Raw genomic sequence first — 22,504 nt, 5'->3', positions numbered from 1 at the left:
TGTGGCCACTAAGGCGGCAGGGGTAAAAAGGGGGGGTTGCATGCACAGTCTGGTAAACAGGCTAGTGGCTAAAGGAGCGTGCACGCCAGGAGTTAACTGCAGACTCTCTTAGCTGCAGGGACAAAATTGGGCCCTCACAACTGCAGATTATTTCTTAAAATTAGTCCTTGTGATTTAAGTAATTCAACCACTTTAGTAGCGCCTGTAGCTTTGTCTACATGGGGAATTTGCCTTGATTCCAACAATTGATAGCCGGCCACCCACGTTGCTGCACCAGTGCAAGCCCCGTGTGTAGACAAAGAACACTGGCTAGCCGCTCCTGTCCCCATCAAGCTGCAACCCACCGAGCTCCAACAATTAACCCATCATTGGCCCACATTGTGGCGGGGCAGACACAGAACACAGCTGGGCCAGCAGGCTGGCTCAGCTGATCACAGACTTATGGCATGCGACTAACACAACACAAATTCCTGTCTAACCGTTTGACCAGCTTGTCCTCCAACAGGCATTTGCCTATCACTGACCCTTTCTTCAACAGGGGCCTTTTGCTCTGATGTGCCTGGAACTTAAAGAGAGGGGATGAAAAGAGCAATTAGGATCCATCAGCCAAATGACCAAGCACCAGAAGGCACCAGCTCAAACCCCACTGAGCGAATGGCAGCTCCAGCCTCACAAGGGAGATGGTTTTTCAACCCTTTCAAGGCTTTGGCATGTACAGCAATGGAGTCCAACCAATAGCCACAGCGTTGGGTGGATATGCAAGAGGGGTTAAAGAATTACATGCACTTAGAAGTCATAATGGAGGACTTCACGAGATTTTCATGGTAACCGCTACATTACATTTCCGGGCCCTGAGTCAGGAAGGTACTTAAGCATACACCTAGCTTTAAGCACATGAATGGTCCCAGTAAAAATCACCAGCCTTATTCTCAGCATGAGCAGAAATAGCTAGCTGAATGTGGGCCCTTCTTATGATTTTTTCATACTCTGAGGTGGTAAAGGCGGTGTCACGATTGGAAGGATTATAGCAAACAGGCATTTCCTGTTAAGTAGGGAGTCACACCGCTCTTCTGTATGGCTCAGTGTTTCATAACGCTCGAGATTGTGGTTACTGCACACATTCTGTTCTTAATCACAACTGCTGCACACCTGTTCACCTAGTTCCATCCCATGTAGGGATTGCAGCAGATGGAGGGAGATTGCGGCTCAAAGGGGACCTGTGCCAGGACCTCCTCCTGCTTTTACTAGGCAGAAAGCCACACATACTCCATAGGAACAGCAGGTGAGAAAAATCACTTCTCCAATAGGGGCTTCGGTAGCAACATGCATGTGTGTCTATGGAGAAATTTTCACTGGGCAGCTGTTGTGATAATTGAGCCGACAAAGTTACCAGAGGCGGGAGTTCACTTGTAAGACATGCATTCACAAGCTGTTACAATAACCTTTAATAACTAATGTTGGTGGAAAGTCGGTCAAGTTGTCAACAATGACTGTTATAAATAGGTGCAAGAGAACCAGAGACTAACCGAGTTCAAACCAAAAAGGCCACATTGATAGAACTATGCTGAACTCATGCTTGGTAACAACAGAAGATGGGGACTTGGAAAGCAATGAACCAAAATCAGTGTGGCAGCTATTATGGGTTGAGCAACCAACAAGGGGGTGGGCTATTCTACCCATCATTCCCTTTGTGGGTCCTTAAAGAGAGAGACTTGGGGGGGAGAAAATAGAAGAAGAGATGGAGGCTACTGGAGGTAGCTTTACCATCTTCGCTGCCACCTCTACTGTCGCCTGGGACCTCGCACCTTCGTCGTCCTAATCCTGAGAGATGTCCTGCCCCACACCAGGCCAGAGGGAGGGACCCAGATGACATCACCACCCCTACCAGCTATAGCAGAATCCCTGAGGTGAAATGCGATTAGCCTAACAGTGGCAGCAACAGTTATAGCTCATCTCAACTAACTTCTCTTTTACTCAAAAGGACAGTTCTGACTGTCTTTGATCCCACCTAAGAGACTGTCAGACACGGGGGTTTTCCCCTTCTAAAATCGCACTCCAGCTGAAGGGAAAGGGACCAAGGGATGTTCTTAAAATCATACCCTTGTTTAATGCTTGATGTCTCAAATGCTTTAACTGTTTTTTTCTTTTCTTTATCTTTAATTAAAGGTTAAAAGGAGTTTAAATGGTATGTTTGCCATGGTGCTAAGCAGGCCGAGGTCTCAGTATAACAATCCCAAACACTGTTTAATGTTGGACATGACTGGCTTACGTTAATATCTTGGGACCCCCTCTAGTCCACCTAAAGTAATACCACACACCATTGCAACTTTTCAATGGCATTTCTCATTTTTAGACTTGTCTGACTGGTCCCTTCCCTGCAGCCAGCTTCCCAGAGAGCACAGGAAAAAATATTAAAGAAAATAAACACGTCTGTGAGGTAGAGTCATTCCCACAAAGAGAACCTCAAGGACTTGCCCGAGGGCAGGCTGGGGCGTCTATGGCAGAGCAGGGAAATTGAACCCAGGTCTCCTTAATCTCAAGCTAGCTTGCTAACCACTGGATCAGCCTGCCCTCATCCACCCACCAGCCACAACAAATGAGACCACACACAGACGAGGAAGTGTGATCCATATGCTGGCTAAGGGGAGGGGTGAGGTCTCGTCTCCAGATTACACATCATTTTGCAGGCCTACAGACACAAACACAAGATTTTTTTGGGGGGGAGAAAGGAGGAGGAGGATGTGGAAGTGGGTTTTTAACCTACCCTACATCTGCAGGAGCAGCTCTTCTTGACTAAGAGAACCCCTGCAAGTGGCTCACGCTAAGTGCTCCCAGGGGTTGAGCTTCACATGCATATAGCCTAGGCTGGGCTGTTTACCTGCTCCCACCCCCCAAGTAAGAAACCCCCCCACGCCCCACCCTCAAACAACCCTTCCCCCCAAAGCTCATCCCAAGGCAATTTTTTAAAAATATAATCAAATGTGGACAGTAGCTTCTCAGGGGACAGGAACTCTAAATCAGTGGTATTTTAAAATGGTCCTCTGGAGTCGATGGCCTCCCTTGCCTACAGGGCTAAGCTGAACTGCAAGTTAAAAAAATATTACCACAGAAAATAAACGTTTGAGACCAGATCCCACGCCCACGGAAACCAGCAAAAACAGCCTGCTTTGCAGGGGGACGTCAGCTGGTTCTATTTCCAGAGCATGGCAGAGGAAAGGGATTTAAATATAAACCCCGTCATGCCCTAGGGCTGATGGTATCTGGTTATAAAAAAGGAGTTCTGTCGGAGGCTAGTTTATATCAGGAGGGCCCTGATTCTCAGACAGCCACAGAGCACGTGTCCCCCACCATAAGGTCTTGGTAGCCCATTTCCTGAAGCTCATATCAGAATGTGGTTCAAGTGTTCCTCCCAGGGTGAAGCAAAGCACAGGAGACACTCAGCCACAGCGGGAGGAGAAAACATGCAAGGGTCCGACTGGGAATAGCAGCTGAAATTTGAGTGCTCTCAGCGCTTGGAACCATGCAGCCATCCCATCCCACATGTCACATGCACCTCAGGCAATCCCGCAGAGCCCGTCAGTCACCTTGGGAGCTCAGGTGACTCCTGGGTAATCTGTTACCAGCCAGCCCTACCCAGAGAGTAAACGCTACCTACTAAATAAATACCTATTTCTAAAAAAAGAGAGACAGTTGCTGGGATTTTTTTTTTTTCCCATTGGTTCATCAGGCTTTTATTGGCTTGTTGGCTTCGTGTAACTTTGGCTTTTCACATAGATGGTACAGACACAAACATGACATCACAACTGGACAATACACAATGCCCAGGATTCCATGAAGACAACAGAATGCAAAGACCTACTATGGGGGGAAGGGAAGGCATGTCCTCTACTTCTCATTCACATTCCTCTGCTGGCATGTCCTGGCAGTTTAGGTCCCAGTGCCTTACTAGTGGTGAATAGAGGAATCTTGCCTGATCGGGACAGCACCTTTGCTAACACACACCATACAAATATAACAGCATGGCTGGGGATCAAACCTGGGACTTCCGGATTTAAAAGCACAATGTACTGCTTCTGCTGAAGGCTCAGCTGTTTGCTCATAAACCTGTGTGTGTGGTCAAGCCACTAGAGGGCGATGCAAAGCCACACCATGTTAGCATGGACTGCACAACCATGCCCGTGGCAATGTTAGAAGCTTTTCGGAAGAACGAGGGATAAAACCCTTCCTAAAAGAGTGCAGAGGATCAGGGTTCTTGTTGCAATTAGGCACATACAGTCCTATACCCCTCGCTCTAGCCCATGTGCTTGTTCCTTGCACCTTCATTTCACGGAAATAACATTATCCTTCCTAAGCTTTACAAAGAACTAAATTTTTAAATTATTTTTGCATATTTACAAAATAGATACATTCCCTCTCCACGAGGGGCTCTGTTTAAACACACATGCCAGAACCACAGAAAAGACCAGATAGAAAACGCCCTGTTGCTGCTGCCGATGGCTAGAACTTGCATCACATTCCAGGAGGTAGAGTCCCTGTAATGGATCTGTGGCAAATCAATGCCCCTGACAGCCTCACAGGCCTTGAATGACTTCATATTGAAATGAGATGTGGATTGGTTGACCACCAGAACCCCTGGGTTTAAAAGCAGCAAGCTCCAATATTAATAGAAACAGTAGGCTGGGAAGTCTGAAGTCCCCACCCCCTGTCCCGCTGCTAAGGGTTCACCGTGGAAAGAAAGCCCTGTGTCTGCAATACATGCCTCAGACTTCGAATGCAGTTCCCATTATAACCTGCCCAGATTACCAATTCTCTCTTGAAGGACAGATTTTCTTTGCACCATACCATCAGTACAATCTGCTCTTAAAGCAGCGGGACGTTGATTGGCCGGTGGTACACAGCTGATGTCAGGGTTCTTACACCATTCCCCCTCCCTGCTACCAGGCAGTACCTTGTGCCACGCTGTTCTTAGGCTGCATTTCAGCCTCATGGGCCTGTTACAGCTGGCACAAGTCAGAGCAGCCCCCAGTTGCTCTAATGCAGTACAAGGGGATCAGCCCTGGACAGAGCTATAGCAGGAGCAGCACATGCCTCTGTGTGCATACCCCTGAACTGGACTCTGTGCATCAGCCATACCACAGCACCTGGCTCATGATTTTAAATACGTGTCATATATATTACATATAGATGCATGCACACTCATACACACACAAACAACAGCTAAATGTCTGAATGCCTCAAAATAAGAGACCCAACTATTGTTGTAACAGCTGAAGTAGCCTGGTCTTGCCTGAGTGCTGACCTGGCTTTTCTTCTGGAGCAGGTTTTGACTGCAATCTATGTTGAATCTAAGCCTATGGGTAACTGAGGTTTTGGTCGCTAACTCTATACAGTAACATTTCACACACAGGGCTAGAAAAATGGGTCTGATATAAATCAGCCCCACCTCACTGACTTCATTTGAACTCTGCTGATTTACACCCGATGAGGATCTGGCCCCCAAATTCCCAAAATAAAGAAATATGGCAAGAAACGGATCAGTGTTTTCTCCTGACCTGTCGTTTTGGGTGTGGCTGAGGTTTCAATGCAACGCCCAGGTCGGGGCTCGGGGACAGATTCCAGTCTCCAAGACAGTCCATACCTCAGGCGCCCCATGTTCAGTACAGAAGCTTTTACTGGCCTCTTTAATGGTGTCTGTGACTGTTTCCTAAATAAGTTGCTAACTTTTTTCCTATTGCCATCACCCCCGTCAATTAAACCACATTTAAAAAACCCAGCTAAGCGAGATGAGCCCCACACTTCTAGGGCAGAAATATCTTAGAGTGGAGGTGTGTTTGTAGTATTCCTCTGAACGGCTCTAAAACAAAACAACACAAACGGATTCTGCTTCTGCTCTTTAGGCTATACAGACTGCCTCAAAGAGGGTCCTTCCCCCCATTTTATTTAACATCAGAAAAACCAGGCCCTGACTTCCTTCATACTGGTGGAGGACGAGAACAGGCTGATACCACAACAGGCTGAAAACTGAGATGAACCTCTCGGCAGGGGGAGGGGATGCTAAAGCCTTGTCCACACTGGGAGATTATTCATATAGGTACACCAATGCCACTGAACCGGTGCAAATAAGCTGCACCGGTGTCACAAGTGCCTTGCACCAGTACAACTGCCCCCGTTTGAAATCAAGGTAAAAGGAGCCAGGGGGGAGGTTTCCTTGACACAACAGATCATTAAGAAGAACAGCTAGGATGCCAAGAGGGTGGTTATCATCCCAACAACCACTGGAGCTCAGCAGTCTGGGTAGGTGTGACGGAAAGGCCTGGCATTGAAGCAGAATATAGTGAAAAAGGTAAAAGCACCATTTCCCCCCCCTGTTTGCATTGGACTCTGCAATACGGTGATCTGTTTTTATTGGGTTATTTTTCCAGGAGAAGGCAGTATGCGAACATGCCATGTGATCCCTATGATAAAGCCAGCAACTGGACTGGATATCCTGAATGACTGCATACCAGCTCTTGGTGCAGCAGCCACTCCGGTTCCTCTGGAAGAGGTGAGCTGGTACCTCCTCCAGATGGCTTAGCTGACACTTTTCACCCAGGACACAGGCAGAGCTGGAACTGTGTGCTCTGACAGGGTGGATTCCAGCTATGGTCTAGATTGTGGCTGGCTACCCACCACCAACTTGCACCACAACACTCACGCACGCGATTAGCAGCTTCCCCATGCAGGGTTCAGAAACAAATCCCGCCCCCTGACCCCCAGAGGAAATCGTCAATGCAATTACGTTGTTCTGAAACAAGCCCTTCCTTCTTTGGATTTTACTCCAGCCTTTCTTCCAGGAGGAGCAGCTCGCAGCCAAAGCATAGACGGGACCCCTGGAACTGATCCCAGTCACATGTCATCAGGCTGGTCTTGCTGGTTTTACTGACCCCTACCCAAGTGCCAGCCTGGCTTGGACTTGCTGGATCCTCCTTACCCCAGCCCTCCGCTTTGCTTCATCCCCTCCTTGCATGCTCATTGACATTGCTGGAAGGCCGTCCCCTCCACATCTTCACCAGTGGAACACGGTGGCAAGGTTGGGGGAAGATGACCCCTGGTTGCAAGGATGGATCCAAGTGTGGGTGAAGGGGAGGGGAAAGGAGCTTTGCTGCAAGATGAATGAAGGGCCCACAAGGACGTCCACCTACACCACACGCTCTTACTAGTCTGGGAGGCCATCCAGCCTTTAAGTAAATGCTGGGATGCTGGTGAGCCCGCCTGCCTCATACATCATATGGTGCCAATTGCTCAGCTCACCCCCCATCCAAGGCTGCATCTTCAAGACGATCAGATTGTAGGCGAAGGTGATGCAGATGAGGCCCACAGTGAACCCAGTGGTGCTGTTCCCCTTCCTTTATGGGGTCTGAGCCCCATCCCCCTCCTTGAGGGCTTGCTGTTGCATGTCTGTGCAGCACATTTGACAGGGATAGGGCTGGGACCAGGCTGGCAGCGGCTGGCACAAAGGACGGAGGGGCCAGGCAGTACTACTTGCTATTAACTCAAATGGGCCCTGGAGGCTGCAGAGATGGGTGCCGGCAGGCAGACAATCTCGCTGGACTCTACCCCATCATCACCATTCAGGCTAACACAGCCTGACCTCCGGCGTGGGATTCAGCACCAATGTCCTCCTGGCCTTGAATTCCCTGGCTCAATCACAAACTCCCTTGGTCCCCACACTTGGGCTCCCCCTTCACCACTGCCACAGGACAGTGGACTCCAGCAGCCCCATCCCACCAGCTTGAATGTAATCTGCACGGCACTCTCCAGAACAGGAGAAGTGCGTGGAAGTCTAAGGTGCTACACCAGGCCTCAGATGCTTGGGTCAGTGTCCCCCGTGGAAGTGCAGGGCCCCCGAATGATGACAATAACAGCAGCAGTCGAAAGGGCGGTGGTTGGGGATTAGGATTTTCTTTCTTAGACTAACCAGCTTCTTGGCTTCAAAGGCATCTCTGTCATCCCGAAGCTTCTTGTTCATCTCTCTGCTCCAAAGGAAGGTGAGAGAGAGAGAAGCAGAGTGGTTACCAAACACTCCTAGGGAGCAGGGCAGACACCAACACTAGAGAGCTAATTAGGGAAATAAGGATCCCCTTCCTGCCAGATGGGTTGGATGGGGGGTCTCAGTCCAGATAACAATGGGACTCCATAGTATTCCCTTAAACAGGAGGAAAGAATAATCCCCTTCACTGGATGAATTGCTGGGTGACATCCTATGGCCTGTGTTATGCAGGAGGTCAAGCTGGATGATTATACTGGCCCCTTTGTGAATCTATGGATGCCACCGAAATACATTCAATATTATTACAGCTTTCTGGAGAGACAAAGAATTCGTATGGTGCTTTGGCAGTGTTGTCACATCTGGAAACAAGCTAGCCAGAAGAGGACCAGAGCTAACAAACCAGCCCAAATCCCTTTGGCTATTGGTTGGAGGATTCCCAACTCCCACCCCAAAGAGTCACTAATTCTGGATGCCAAGGAACTCTCCCAGAGCAAACAAGCATTCTTGGGCACAGCTGGAGTTTTGAATCTATTTCTGTCTGTGGGGTGGATAATGCCTCTGACCTCTCCACCTCTTCTCTAGTCTCCTCTCTAGGGAAGTAGCAGTTTCTCAACACCCCCCTTACCTGAGGAGCTCCAGCTGTCGAAGAAGGCTTTGTTTCTCTTTCTGCATGTTCTTAGAGACTCTAAACACATCCCTGTGTGAAGGGAGGGGAAAAGAAAACAAGGAAGAAAAAGAAACAAGGTTAAGTGAAAGATTAGAAAGGATGGAACCCCCCGCCCCCTCATGCACACACAAGTGATGTTGCTAAAGGTACAAGCCTGCCAGCTTCAATGATAGTTCAGTGGATAGAGCCTTGGCTTTGGAGCCAGCGAAAGATCTGAGTTCTGTCACTAGCCTACTCTGTGTCCTTGGGCAAGTCACTTTCCTTCTCAGCACCTCAGTTACCCCACTTATAAAATAGGGATAATGTCACGTCTGGGTCATGGGCAGCCCAACCTAGTAATTAGAGCCAGAGTTTGCAGTCACAATATAGGAATTAAGAATTGGCTTGATCAGGATACCGGGAGGTCAGAAGTAGGACACACGCTGGAGGTTCAGGAACCACAAGGTAGAGGCTAAGAGTCAAACTGGATGGAGATGCCAGGAAATGGAGCAGGAAGCACAAGGCATGCAGTCCAGAGCAGGATGGAGCCCACTTGTTCAGACAGGTGCCTGCTGCTGGCTTATGTAGCACCAGTGGGCCACACTGGGGCTAGGCTTTGTAGGTCCCATATAAGCTGCTGCCAGGTGGAGGGTTGGAAAGTGGCTGCTCCCAGGAACCTTGTGGGCCCAGGTTTGAGACCCGCGGGTCATGACTGATAATGATACTTGCCTCTGTTTGTTAATGCATCATGAGATGAAAAGCTGCTATGTCAAAGAACTAAGTCTTATTATTAGGTAAAGGCTGAAGAGATGCACCCCACAGTGGTTACGATACAATTATTGTAACCTCTCTAGCTGAGGCTACAATAAACTGGAGAGCACATGAAAGAAACCCCCCTACTGCTTTAAATAAAAATAACAATTCTTTGCCCTTGTACGGTGCTTTCCAGCCTAGCAGCTAGTAACACGTTAATTTAGCCTCACAATTCCCCTAGCAGGGGACTATTAGTATGTGTCACATTTTATCAGCGAGAAAACCACCACAGGGAGATGATTACTTGTCTTCCCCAAGATCAGGTATTGAGCTCATGACAGAGCCGTAATAGAACCCAGGTCTGCAGCTTCCAAGCGCTATTCCTTAACCACTAGACAGCTCTTCCTACTGGGTACCAGGTAAGTCATGCTGCACAAGCAGCTACCAGCTTCCACTGCACATTGTGTAACCGCTATCCAGCCATACCTGTCTTTCTGTTCCTGTTCACGCTGAGCCTCCTTCTGGAGACGCTCCAGATGCCCCTTGGCCACCTCCAGCTCCCACTTGCTTCTCTCCAGCTGCTCCAGAAGGTTTTCATTCAGAAGGTGGAGCCGCTCATTCTGCACCCGGGTCTCCAGCTGCTCAGAGTTCAGAGACTGTATTTGATGCTCCAGCTGGGAAAGAGGAAAAAGGCAGACAAAGAATAATAAAAGAGACACCTGCCAGATTCAGGAAGCCACAGCCGTATAATGGGCCAGAAAAGCAGATACACAAGGTGCTATTGAGGAGTTGCTCCAGGTAAGCTGCCCACAAGGATGTGGATAGGCTGTCAGCATTACACTCAGTGTGACGTAAAGCCACAAGCTGGGTATTTCAAAGCCTGTTATCCTGTGCTGACCCCTCTCAATTGATGCATCACAAATGTGGCACAATCGCACCCCACTGTGGAACAGTAATATCAAAGGGGAAGAGTCAAGGCTGGAGAAGCAGCAGTAATTCTGCTCACCCCACACCAAGAATAGAACATTATTATTTACTGGTTGCATGACAGTAGCACCTTGCAGCTCAGTCACAGCCCAGGAACCCAGGCTGACAAGTGCTCTACAAACAGAACAAAAAGAGCCGCTGCCCCAGAGAGCTTACTGTGTAAGTATAAGACAAGAAACAACAGATGGATGCAGGCAGACACATGGGGAGCACAAGGAAACGATGAGACAACATTGGTCAGCCTGATAGGCAGTGATCTTAGACGTACATTGAGGTTTGTGAGTACATTGAGGTTAGGTGTTTGCTTGGCAGAGGCAATGAGTGAAATGATTAGAGCAGGGAACTGGAAGTCAGGTTGCCTGGATCTCACTCAAAATACCCCTTAAATCTCATCTTGCAGCTGCCCGCTTACAAACTAGAATGAGAAGGTTTACAGCACTTTGGCAGGGGCTATCCCTGACAGGCCTTCATGCACCACCAGAATGTCACAGGCAAGCGCCTTGCTGAGCCAAGTTTAACCCTGTGGAGACAAGTAGATGTGTGCTACATTACCTGGGCACGAGGTCGAGTTAAGGACAAGGTGAGGTCTGATCTCATGCACATGCCAACCTTGCTAGGGCCCCTCTAGGAGGGGATGTGTACTCTGAACTGCCTTCTTGCTGCAAGCTTAAGTCAGACCCTTATCTGAAAGCAAGATAGCGAGAGATAAGGCAGGATCTCATGCATGGCCATCCCTGGGCAGAAGACTCCCATGGAATATAAACATCCAACTATGCTGGTGAAGCCTGGCTCTCCTCCACAGCATGGTATGCTGCGCCTGCTCTACCAGGCCAGGTGGAGACAGGTGGTGCGTGCAAACACTGGATTACTAGGGGTATGTTAGAGCAAGGGCCATTCATCCTGGATTTCTTGGAAGGCCACATGCGGACCCCATATCTAAGGAAGCCTTGCAGACAGCCTCAAAGATTAAATGTTTTAGCTTGCTAAGCACCCGGAGCAGACCCAGTGAATCCCAGTTACTTGAACCCCATCGCTTCAAACCTCCCTATCTAACAGATGGCCAACATTCCTCCATGCCTGTTGATCCTTGATTAGATAAAGCTGCTTGGTGCTGCTCAAGCCATGTGGCTAGCTGGGACCCTACCGTAGCCCTGAACAAGAACAAGTTTGTACGTATCTAAAGCAGAATCATTAGCTGGTCCGGTCGTGGAATCTACACAAAGGAAAACCCAGAAGACACCCAAAGAGCGAAATGTCTCTGATATTTTGCTTGCTGCAGATTTGCCTAGTGCATGGATTTCCAGCTAAGCCCTTCCCATCTCCTACAAGCCATTTCTGGAAACCTAGCTCTTCCCCAAAGAATTCCAGATAAAGCAGGTCAGAAGTTGGGTCATTCTTCCTCCTGGGCAAAATTTTGATTTAAAAACAAAACAAACAAACAAAACCAAAACCAAAACAAAGAAAAACGTCGGGTTGAAAACAGAAACGATCTCCAGTTCCCGCAAAAAGCATTGAAATGTGGTGATGAAAACACAGAGATGCCTTCCGTACAGATTTTTACTGAGCTGAAAACCCTATTTTTCATCCAAAAAAGCTTCAGTGAGCCCTAATCCCAGCTGCAATGACTGCATGGGACTGTGTGTATAAACTGAATCCAACTTTAAGACAGCATCCTTTCAGGGCAGGAATGTGCCATTGGTTTGAGGCAGTTTGTCTGCTACACTGAGCCAGGAATACTTATGGCAATATATATGTATATATATATATATATATATATATAGCCACTTCAATATGACCACTAGGGAGTCCCCTCCCAAAGCGGCAGCTCTGCCATCTGGCGTGGCCAGCACTGACATGAGCACCTCTGATTGGCATGAGTTCTCCCTGGATACAATCAGCAGGCGCTAGGCAGGTAATTTGCAATGGGGAAGCTCTCTAGCAGAGGGAGGAGAGCAAAACAGGGAGCTGCTTTAGGAGAGGCAGCCACTGAACACACGTGTCTTGCTGTGTAAGGCAAGATTAGGGCCATCACGGGTGCATAAATGGAAATCAGGGTGAGGGGAACAGGGCAATCAGCTTATATGCAGCTGCCCTACTCAGCCTGCGTCTCTGTCACCACAAGCATCAGCGAGATAGGCCATCCCCACAGCATGTCACAAGGGGCTTCCTCGCCTTTTCCTTGCATTGCAAGAGTGTTGCTGCCATGCTCCTAGTGCCTGACGTAAAGCCTATTGCAGACAGTAGGAGTCTTCCCACTGACTTCAGTGGGTTTTGGATCACATCACTAAATCCTTGTCAACCCATAGAGCTCGAGACTCAAACATTGACCCTCATCTTGTTTTGTCACGTGACCGTGCTGCCCCCTCCTTGCTGGCTGTGGGTTTCGTCATGACGATCCATACATTAGCAACCTTCACTCCTACTTATTGCATTTATCTGTGCCAAGGTACGAAACCACACACCTTAAAAAAGCCTGAGTTTTCCATGCAGGATACACAGGGCATCCTGAACTTGTTCCCCCGTGCGAGACCGCAAGCATTTAGCAGAGGAGTTAACCAACAGTTCACTAAGGAAGAGGAAATGGACCATGTGGAAAGGAATGAAGTCTGCCAATTACAGACTGGTGATTTTCCTCTTTGATAGAATCCCCTCACAGGTGGGAGTGTTATCATTCGGTCTCATTGTGCCAGTAAGGGCCACTATTTTCCCTAGCATGGAAAGGATTTTGCTCCCCTGGTTATCTCAATGGTGGGAGATGAAGCAGATCAGACATATTTTCTGTGTCCACTTCTCTGTTTGTTTTAGTTTCACAGTCCATGGACCAGAACTGCAAATGCATTCTCCCCAAGAGGATTTGGGGATGGTTAACCACTCCTGCAGTCTCGGTAGTCATCAGATCATAAGTGTCTCTGGCACGATACGTTTATTCTTTGTGTTAGCCTTAGCCCCTGGGTTAAGGGGCCTCTATCCCCACCAAGGAAAGAGGTAAAAGACCCTTCATGCCCAACAGTGAGTGGATATCAGGCAAGGTCTTGTTATCTGTTTGATTTGATACCCTCCCTCCACTCACCTGAAGATGCCTCTTCCCTCCCTAACTTGGACTTTGGTGCCATCAAATAGTACACTTAAACTTTAGAACCATCCTCTAGACACTGACCGCACTGTTTACAGCGTGCTACAGTGTATGACCTGCATCATGGTTATCTACTGATATGGGCTTTCATCCATGGGCAGTTCCTAGTCAGAAGAATATCTACAGAGCTTTAAACACACACCCACACACCCCTAGCTGGGTGAGCTTGAAAGAGCAACCAGAGAAGTATCTCTCACTTTTATTCATAGGCAAGATCTATTCCGGTTCTGGAAGTAACCTAATAACAGCCATACTGGGTCAGACCAAAGGTCCAGCTAGCCCAGTATCCTGTCTTCTGACTGTGGCCAATGCCAGGTGCTTCAGAGGCAATGAACAGAACAGGTAATCATTGAGTGAGCCATCCCCTGTCGGCCACTCCCAGCTTCTGGCAAACAGAGACTAGGGACACTCAGAGCATGGGTCACATCCCTGATCATCTTGGCGAATAGCCATTGATGGACCTATCCTCTGGGAATGGATCTAGTTCTTTTTTGAAACCCATTATAGTTTTGGCCTTCACAACATCCCCTGGTAATGAGTTCCACAGAGTGACTGTGTGTTGTGTGAAGAAGTACTTCCTTTTGTTTGTTTTAAACCTGCTGCCTATTCATTTCATTGGGGGACCCCTGGTTCTTGTGTTATGTGAAGGGGTAAATAACACTTCCTTGTTCACTTTCTCCCCACCAGTCATGATTTTATAGACCTCTGTCATCTTCCCCCTTAGTCGTCTCTTTTTCAAGCTGAAAAGTCCCAGGTTTTTTAATTGCTCTTTATACGGAAGCTGTTCCATACCCCTAATCATTGTTGTTACCCTTCTCTATACCTTTTCCAATTCTAATGGATCCTTTTTGAGGTGGGGTGACCAGAACTGCACACGGTATTCAAGGTGTGGGGTGTACTATGGATTTTTGTAGTGGCATTATGATATTTTCTGTCTTATTATCTATCCCTTTCAATCTTAATGGTTCCTATCATTCTGTTCGCTTTTTTGACTGCTGCTACACATTGAGCGGATGTTTCCAGGGAACTATCCACAATGACTCCAAGATCTCTTTCTTGAGTGGTAACAGCTAAATTAGACCCCATCATTTTATATGTGTAGTTGGGATTATGTTTTCCAATGTGCATTACTTTGCATTTATCAACACTGAATTTCATCTGCCATTTTGTTGCCCAGTCACCCAGTTTTGTGAGATTCCTTTGTAACTCTTCGCAGTTTGCTTTGGACTTAACTATGGTGAGTAGTTTTGTATTGTCTGCAAATTTTGCCATCTCACTGTCTGCCCCTTTTTCAAAACACTTTGCACGTTTTGCTTATCATCTCATTTATCACGTGGAAGCGAGTGAGGCTCCCCTATATTTTTACCTCAGTATTAGGAACTGTAATAGATTCCTAATGTAAGATGCACAGTGCTTTATCATAATGCTGTTGCCAGCCTAGGTCATTCAGTAAGAGCATGGCCCTTGAAGCAGTGCAAGATTTGGGGCCAAATCCTCAGAGGACATAAGTTGACCCAACTCCAGTGAAGTCAGTAGAGTTATGCCAATTTACGCCAGCTGAGGATCTGGCGCTGGGACACTATTCTCCATCCCCACCCCTATACACATACCCAGCGTGTGTGCGCGGGGGGCAGAGAGGGGAAGGGCACAGGTCTAATAAGCACTGAAGAACATGGCTACTACTCATGACTCCCCTTTAGAAAGTCCTCATTAGATCAAAGCAAGACCCTCTCATCCAGTTGACATACAGAATGATATCATTCATTGTATAAGGAGCTGAGCACACCCTTCGCAAATATTGACACAACGATTACCCAAGCAGCATAGCGTTACATGACCCAGAGCAATTATTTCTTCCCTATACTCTTTTAAGAGACGTAGCCATACAATAACAAGGAAGAGTAAACATCGTTGCCCTTCCTTATCTTGATAGAAAGGGGACCAGCTGGCTGAAACGAGGATTACAGCAGTGTTGGAGTCAGGCCAGCGTTTGGTGCCTGTAAGTCACAGAGCACTAGTACCTCTTGTGAGTGGGAGGTCGGGCTAAATTAAAGTGGGATCCCCTATTTCTGGTGGCTGAAGTCAAACACCAGAAGCCTATGAGAGCAGAATGTAGGAATGCTGGCCCAGTATCACTGGGTCCTCTGATAGGCTAGTAGATATGCTTGGGGTTAAGCCCATGCTCCTGGTTAGGAAAGCTACAGCATGACAGAATGGAATACATATAGTCTGAAGCAACATAGGAGATTTGCAAGCATCTCAGTATGGGATTTACCATATTAGATTGCTTTGGTGGTCCATCTAGTCTGGTATAAACTTTCACAGAGAGCTTTAAATCCATAGATCTCAAAGCACTTTACAAAGGAAGGCAAGTATGTGAGTTAGAGAGAGGTTAAGTCAATTACCCATGGTCACATACATCAGCACCAGAGCTGGGTATAGAACTCAGGCATCCCAACTCCCAGTCTAGGACACTGCTGACATGACCACAACACCTCCTATACTCATGCTTCAGAGGAAAGCAAAGGCCACCTTAATGCACATGGTCACTTGTGAAGGTACATGAACAGGTGAGAAGATTCCTTCTTGGCCCTGTGGACGATCAACCAATACCGCGAATTAGGGGTATTCTATTTTTTGTCAAGGTACAAATTTCTTGGTCAAGGTATAGTCAAGGTCCAGACAGCAAAGAAAATAACAATAATAAAAAAACAACAATAATGATAAAAACAACAAGGAGTCTGGTGGCACCTTAAAGACTTTCAGATATATTTGAGCATAAGCTTTTGTGGGTAATACCCCCACTTCTTCAGATGCATACAGACTAACACGGCTACCCCCTGATACTTGTCAACAATAATGATGAGTAAATAAAAAGATTTCAGGATCCATTCAAAAGCATCTTGTGGTCTGGATTTGGCCCATGGTCTGCCTATGGATTACCCCACCGTGAAGAATGAGACAGGAGCACCCCAATTTCAGCACATACAACTGAAGTAGCATAAAATTATCCAAACCCTTTTTAAATCCAGCTGCAGCATTTTACTCCATGAGTTATTCTGAAGGAGACAGAAAACACAAACCACAGAGGTTAAGGGGAATTGCTGCTGGTGTTTACATGCATGAATTGCTTCTTCAGCATGGCTTTGCTGGTCAGAATTGTGGAAGGGGACACACACGGACACACACACGCGTGCGCGCTTTATTGCACATACCTCGCCAAATTATATTATCCTGCAGGAAGAAGAGGAGATTCCAAAATGGATGGGACAGGAATACAGTAGCATTTTTAAATGAACTGTGGTAACCAGCAAGAATGCTCAGGGCAGAGCCTAGCTGGAGCAGTAGGCAGGAACTGGACTGACTGGTGCAATGCAGCCAATTATCGCCCACTCTCAGCACAACTTCAGGAGCAGGGCGGTAGCTTTCAGGCTTGCCAAGGGCAGTTAAAAAGGAATTAAAGAAAGACACTGTGGGGCACCTATTTCTTCAGGAAGGCCAGGTTACCTTTTTCTGTCGGTAGAGGATTTTCTCAAGCTCCTGCTCCTTGCTGCGCAGCTCCTTCTGCAGCACGTTGCTCCTGCCGTGCCTCTGTGATTCCTGCAGAGGGGAAAGACCCATAGATTTTCATACTGTCCAGAGAACCCTGGACTGACATTTCCCAATACCAGGGACCAAAATATCATTGCTGCCCAGGAGCCTGCCACTAAATGACCCACCGCAATCCCCTCCTGCTTCAGAGACAGGAAAGTTGTAGGGTTCTCCATTGGGCCTTGTATTGAAGCCAGTTTCCCACCTGGTGGTTTAGTCTCCCTAGGGAACATCCAAGCTTGTTGCTGATCCCTTGGCCCACCCATTTCCCAACTCTATTTATTTTTTGCCTCTCACTGAAGAAGATTTACAAGGAACAGCTGTCCCTTTCTTCCAACAGTCTCATTGCAGGGGAGTTGCTCACAGAAGAGGAGGGCAGGGCAGGGCAGAAGACACACAGCAGTTCTTCTAAAAGATGGTTCTGGTTGTCTTTATAGTCTTCCCTCATGCTAATTTCCCCATACCAAATGAAATCTCAATAGTCCCTCTCAAGCTGGCTAATATCACAGATGAGAAAAGGACACTCCACAATTAACTTCTTCTGCATTGAAAACAAGAGGGTGTTCTTCAGGCCCCTTGAGAGCAGAGACCACAACCTTCCAACAAGGCAGAGATAAAAAGTGAAGCCCAGATTAGGCGGTAGCTGTCGTCAGTGTCAGAGCATATTAACTGAGGTTCCTGAGATGCACCATGAGCACTGCAACAGGGGGTGTCCTGGCCCAGTCTCCTCCAGCTAACACAGATCCTTGCACCAGTAGAAGAACAAGGCCACTGAAGATTTCAACAGAAGTCACACGGGGAGCAGAGTTAACAGGGTCACTGCCCTTGCAAATGCAGAGGAAACCAAATATTTGCCTCATTTATTAATCAAAATGCATGCCCAGCTGAGCACGTGTAGGGAGGAAATGGCCAGGCAGGATTTACCTGGCAGAGCAGTTGTTCCTTTTCCGCTTTGATCTGTTGCTCCATTTCTTCATAAAGACACCTGACTTCTCTGTCGTGGTCTGTCTCCTTCCTACCAAGGAGAAAGAGCGTGTGAGGGAGGGAGACTGAGAATGAATGTGAAAGGAAAAGAAGGAGAAATAAAGAAGGAGAGGGAGTGGGAAATCTTTATTCTCAAATAGGAGGATACAGATTTAATTTAGAATCCACACTAATAGCTTATTGGTATTACCCCAAGCACCTGGGTTTACATACACTGATAAGGGATTTCATGGCCACTCGACATCCATGGGAGCATATTTATTTGCACACAGTTTTATTTATTAGAGTCATCCATCTTAGGTACTTAATATGGCTTCCACATAGTATCTGAGTAGCTCACCATCTTTAAAGTATTTATCTCCACACCATTCCTGTGAGGCTTGTCAGTATGATTATCCCCATATTACAAATGGGGAACTGAGGCACAGAGAGACTACATGACTTGCCCAAGGTCACACAGGAATTCAGTGACAGAGGTCTCCTAAGTGCTACACTGGTGCCCTACTCACTAGACCATCCTTCCTCTCTGCAAGGAGAAAACCACATAAATTGGAGTTAGGACTCTGGCTAGATGTTAATGCCCAAATCTGGAGGGAATAGGCTAAGAGAGTCAATGCAGTATTATACATGGCACAGAAGTCTCCTTTTCTTCCTTAATCCCAGCCTCCGCCGGTTTCTCCTTGCATTTTGGGATAAGGCAATGAGTCAGGTTGCATCTAAATGAGTACCAGCTGGTTTCCAGCTGCCCTGGAGGCCTTCTTACCTCTTCAGTGCCTGCTCCATGGATTCCTTCTCATAATGCACCTCCCTGATATACGATGAAACATGGAACAGGAACTCCTCAAAGTTGGCCAAGAGATCTGGCTGTTCTTTCCGGAGACGAGACCAAAGCTCCCGAACCTCACTCTGACTGGAGCAAAGATAAGAGCGGGAGAGCCAGGGAGTTTCCATGTTATCACAGGATTGGTATTTCTTCTAACTTACACACGTTCAAGTAAAGAAGGGCTGCCCTGCATTGACCTTAGAGGTTGCATTGGATGGGCCTGTAATACTGAAGTGTGGGGGGTGGACCATGACTGGGAATGAAGACTACGAAGTAGTGGGTGGCCAGAATGAGATAAGTCATCCCAAAACCACCATATAAAACTAACTCAGCATTGCCATGAGTCAGGCCCCTCCAAAATCATGAGGCTTAAAATAAACAATAAATAAATAATAAAATTGGTTCAACCTAATAAAAAGCAGCAATTATTATAAGGCAAGGATTTTAGAGCTACTTTACAAATATTAATTATCACACAGCTACTGTGAAGTAGATCAGCATTACCCCCATTGTTTTACAGGTGGGGAAACTGAGGCACAGGGCGGTGATGTACCTTGAACAAAGTCCCATGCCAAGCTAGTGTCAGAGGTAGGAGTCACACCTTCCAGTCCCTTTCTCTAACCACCAGACTATGCTACTTTTAACAAAAACCTGAGATGATTCACCCCCTCTCAAAATGACCCAAGCATTCAAACTCTTTAGAGCAGTGTGGACTAGCGGATAGAGCACTGGATTGGGACTCAGAAGACCTGGTTTTATTCCTACCCCTGCCACTCTCTTCGGTGACCTTGGGGAAGTCTCTTCACCCCTCTGTACTTCAGTGTCCCTCATCTGTAAAAGGGGAATAATAATACTGACCTCCTTTGTAAAGCGCTTTGAGATCTACTGATGAAAAGCACAATATAACAGCTAGGCTTTATTATTATTTTTCACCGCTAGAACCATGCATCTGAACTTACTGTTTCTTTGTGCGTGATGGGGAAAAGATGGAAGAGGTCTCCATATTCCTGTAGGAATGGGATAATCCCTCCTAAACTCAACAGTTCTTCTCAAAATGAAATAGGAGGCTTAAAATGCTGCTCACTGAGAGGTAGGGATGGGGGGAGAATTACTTCTGTGCCCTATTTCTGGAGAAAATGTCTTTGGGGCAGGGACTGTCCTTTTGGTCTGTGCTTGTACAGTGCCTAGCACAGTGGGGTCCTGATCCAGGACTGCCAGGCACTACTGCAATACAAATAATAAGACAGATCAAAAAATGTAGACTAAGTCTTAGCACTCTCACTTTAAAATAATAAGGAGACCTAGCTCTTCAATAGCACTTTTCATCAGTGGACCCAAAAGCACTTCGCAAAGCAGATCAGCATCATTCCCCCCATTTTATAGATGGAGAAACTGAGGCACGGGGAAGGAAGTAACTTGCCAAAAGTTATCCAGCAGAGCAGTGGTAGAGCTGGGAATTGAACCCGGGTCTCATGACAAAAAACAGGAAATTAAGGGAGAGGTGTTCAAAAATACCCAAGGGATTTAGGAACAGACCCATTGACAGTCAAACAGGATGTGTGCACCTAAACCCACTAAGTGCCTGCAGAACACATTTAGTTGACGACTGAAAGCTTTTATGTTTGAGCTGATCGACATTTTTCAAAGGTTTTTCCCCTCAAAAAATGGTCGTTTTTTCCCCCCAACAATTTTTTTGCATAAATGTTGTCATTGACTTTTTTCATTTTTCATGACCTGAAATATGATCATCAATATTTTTCATTTACCAAAACCCCAGATTTTATTGAACAAAAATTGTCCATTTTGAACTCTCTGAAACAAAATCAACACCACTTTGTGATTTCCCCTTCCCCCACAGTTTTCAACTAATGCAGCTTTGTATTCATCTTTTGAAAAAGCTAGTTTGACCAATACAAATTCAATTTTAACATCAATTTCACTATATGTTTCTGCTGAACATATAGACTCCATCTAGTGGACAATACAGTGCAAAATATTCCATTTAACCTGGACAACTCTTTCACTGGGATATTTCTCAGGAGACAGAGATGAAGGGCAATGGATGCTGTTTAACTGGGATGGTAATATCATTATGGTAAAAGTGACCAGGTGGTGCTGTTTCACATCAGTTTCCCAGTTCTTTTTCTTAACGTGTGAACAAGTTTTTAGTCTGAAAAGAAATGCCTGTTTGTTTTGCAAGGCTCCAAAGAGGAAACTTTGTGAGCAGCAACAGAGTTTGCTCTCTGCTTTGGTCTCTCACTGGAGTCAGTTCTTGAGTCAGAGTTGCTCCCTGGGAACCGGGCATTGGTGTTGGCTGAGATTCCTGAAAGAAGAGATTGTCCTGGATGCTGTTTGATCATCTCTTTTCCAGAATTGGTATATGTGCGTAAATAAAACAAGTGACACTTTGGGTATACCCAGACTCTGCTTCACTGATTTCCCCTTCCCTGGAAAACACCCAGCAAGGCCTTGGAATTCTGCTACTGCCAGGCAAGGGGGCAATACTGGTCTCAGAAAAAGGAGCAACGATATCATCAGTTCCACTTACTGGGGCCACATTTACCCTGTTGCAAGTGACTAAGTGGTGCTTAGACAGATACACATGTCTAGTCTTAAAGAAGCTGTCAGATTTCAAAAGAAATAAGATAGGAATGAAGCCGGTATCATTTTGTTCACTGCAGCATTTTATGGCATTCACTATATTTTTTGGAACGTTGCCTGTTTATAACCTCTTCTCCTAAATCCGGCGAGGTTGTCTATGGGGATGCTTGCTGCATGGCACATCTAAATTCCTTTGGACAGTAACCAAAGACCATGCCACCTTAGCCTAGTGAATAAGTTATATTTCTTTAGGCAAGGTGATCAGTTCTGTTGGGGTTTAGGGCAAATGTTTAATTTTAAAACTATTTCTCTGGGCCAAATAAACTTTTTCCTGGGCTGGTGGATCTGTGACTGTTTCAAGGAACATCTCAGGTGAACCAATGATGATAGAGACTGATTATATACATCACTGGAAAGTTGGACACTCCAGCTTTGATTGATGTATGGCAGCTTCTTCTACCTATCATGGTTCATGATGTATCCAATCATACGAGTAATATTTGAGCTGTGCATGTACATCCACTGTGCCCTGCTCTTTGGAGCAGCAGCCTGGCCTATGACCCAGCCCGACCCACTCCTGTTCATACTTAAAGGAGAATCCTGAAAACGAAGAGGAAAAAAAATCCTACCAACTGAGGAATGCGCAGCCATGTATTTCAAAGAATGATCTGCCCTGGGGTGAATGCTCCGTCTGAGGGGATGGCTAATGACATATACATCAGATCTGAATTACCCAGATTCTCTGGGTGTTCAGATTCAAGTCCCAACAGGGTCAATTTACTTCCTCATCTTTCTAGGTGGATCAGTCAAGCTCCAGGCAGTGCATTGTGCAGCCATCTACAAATAAGACCTTAAAGACTAAGGTCCTCTGCGTGGCTGTTGAAGACCTCATGGCACTTTTGGAAAGACAAAGAACTCATCTCTTTGCCTAAATCCTCCCCACACCCATGGTTGTGC

The 22,504-nt window shown here is 46.7% G+C and overlaps 1 protein-coding gene across 7 annotated transcripts in view; it reads right to left on the bottom strand.

Annotated features, from left to right (window-relative positions):
* Positions 1-22,504, bottom strand: part of CRACR2B (calcium release activated channel regulator 2B) — a 90,342-nt gene that overhangs the window by 27,976 nt on the left and 39,862 nt on the right. For all 7 annotated transcript variants that reach the window (XR_012159316.1, XR_012159314.1, XR_012159315.1 and 4 more), the window contains exons 5-10: positions 18,887-19,033; positions 18,064-18,154; positions 17,056-17,148; positions 9,915-10,102; positions 8,655-8,726; positions 7,958-8,012 (exon numbers count right to left, since the gene is read on the bottom strand). Coding sequence is in view for 3 of the 7 variants with exons in the window: in XM_073347165.1 (XP_073203266.1) it covers positions 7,958-8,012; positions 8,655-8,726; positions 9,915-10,102; positions 17,056-17,148; positions 18,064-18,154; positions 18,887-19,033 (646 nt within the window). In the remaining 4 variants the exon portion in view is untranslated. The remainder of the gene's footprint in view (positions 1-7,957; positions 8,013-8,654; positions 8,727-9,914; positions 10,103-17,055; positions 17,149-18,063; positions 18,155-18,886; positions 19,034-22,504) is intronic.

This window comes from Lepidochelys kempii, chromosome 6 (genome assembly GCF_965140265.1).
Source record: "Lepidochelys kempii isolate rLepKem1 chromosome 6, rLepKem1.hap2, whole genome shotgun sequence".
In the NCBI taxonomy this organism is placed as follows: domain Eukaryota; kingdom Metazoa; phylum Chordata; order Testudines; family Cheloniidae; genus Lepidochelys; species Lepidochelys kempii.
This window is presented reverse-complemented; position numbering and strand designations above follow the sequence as displayed.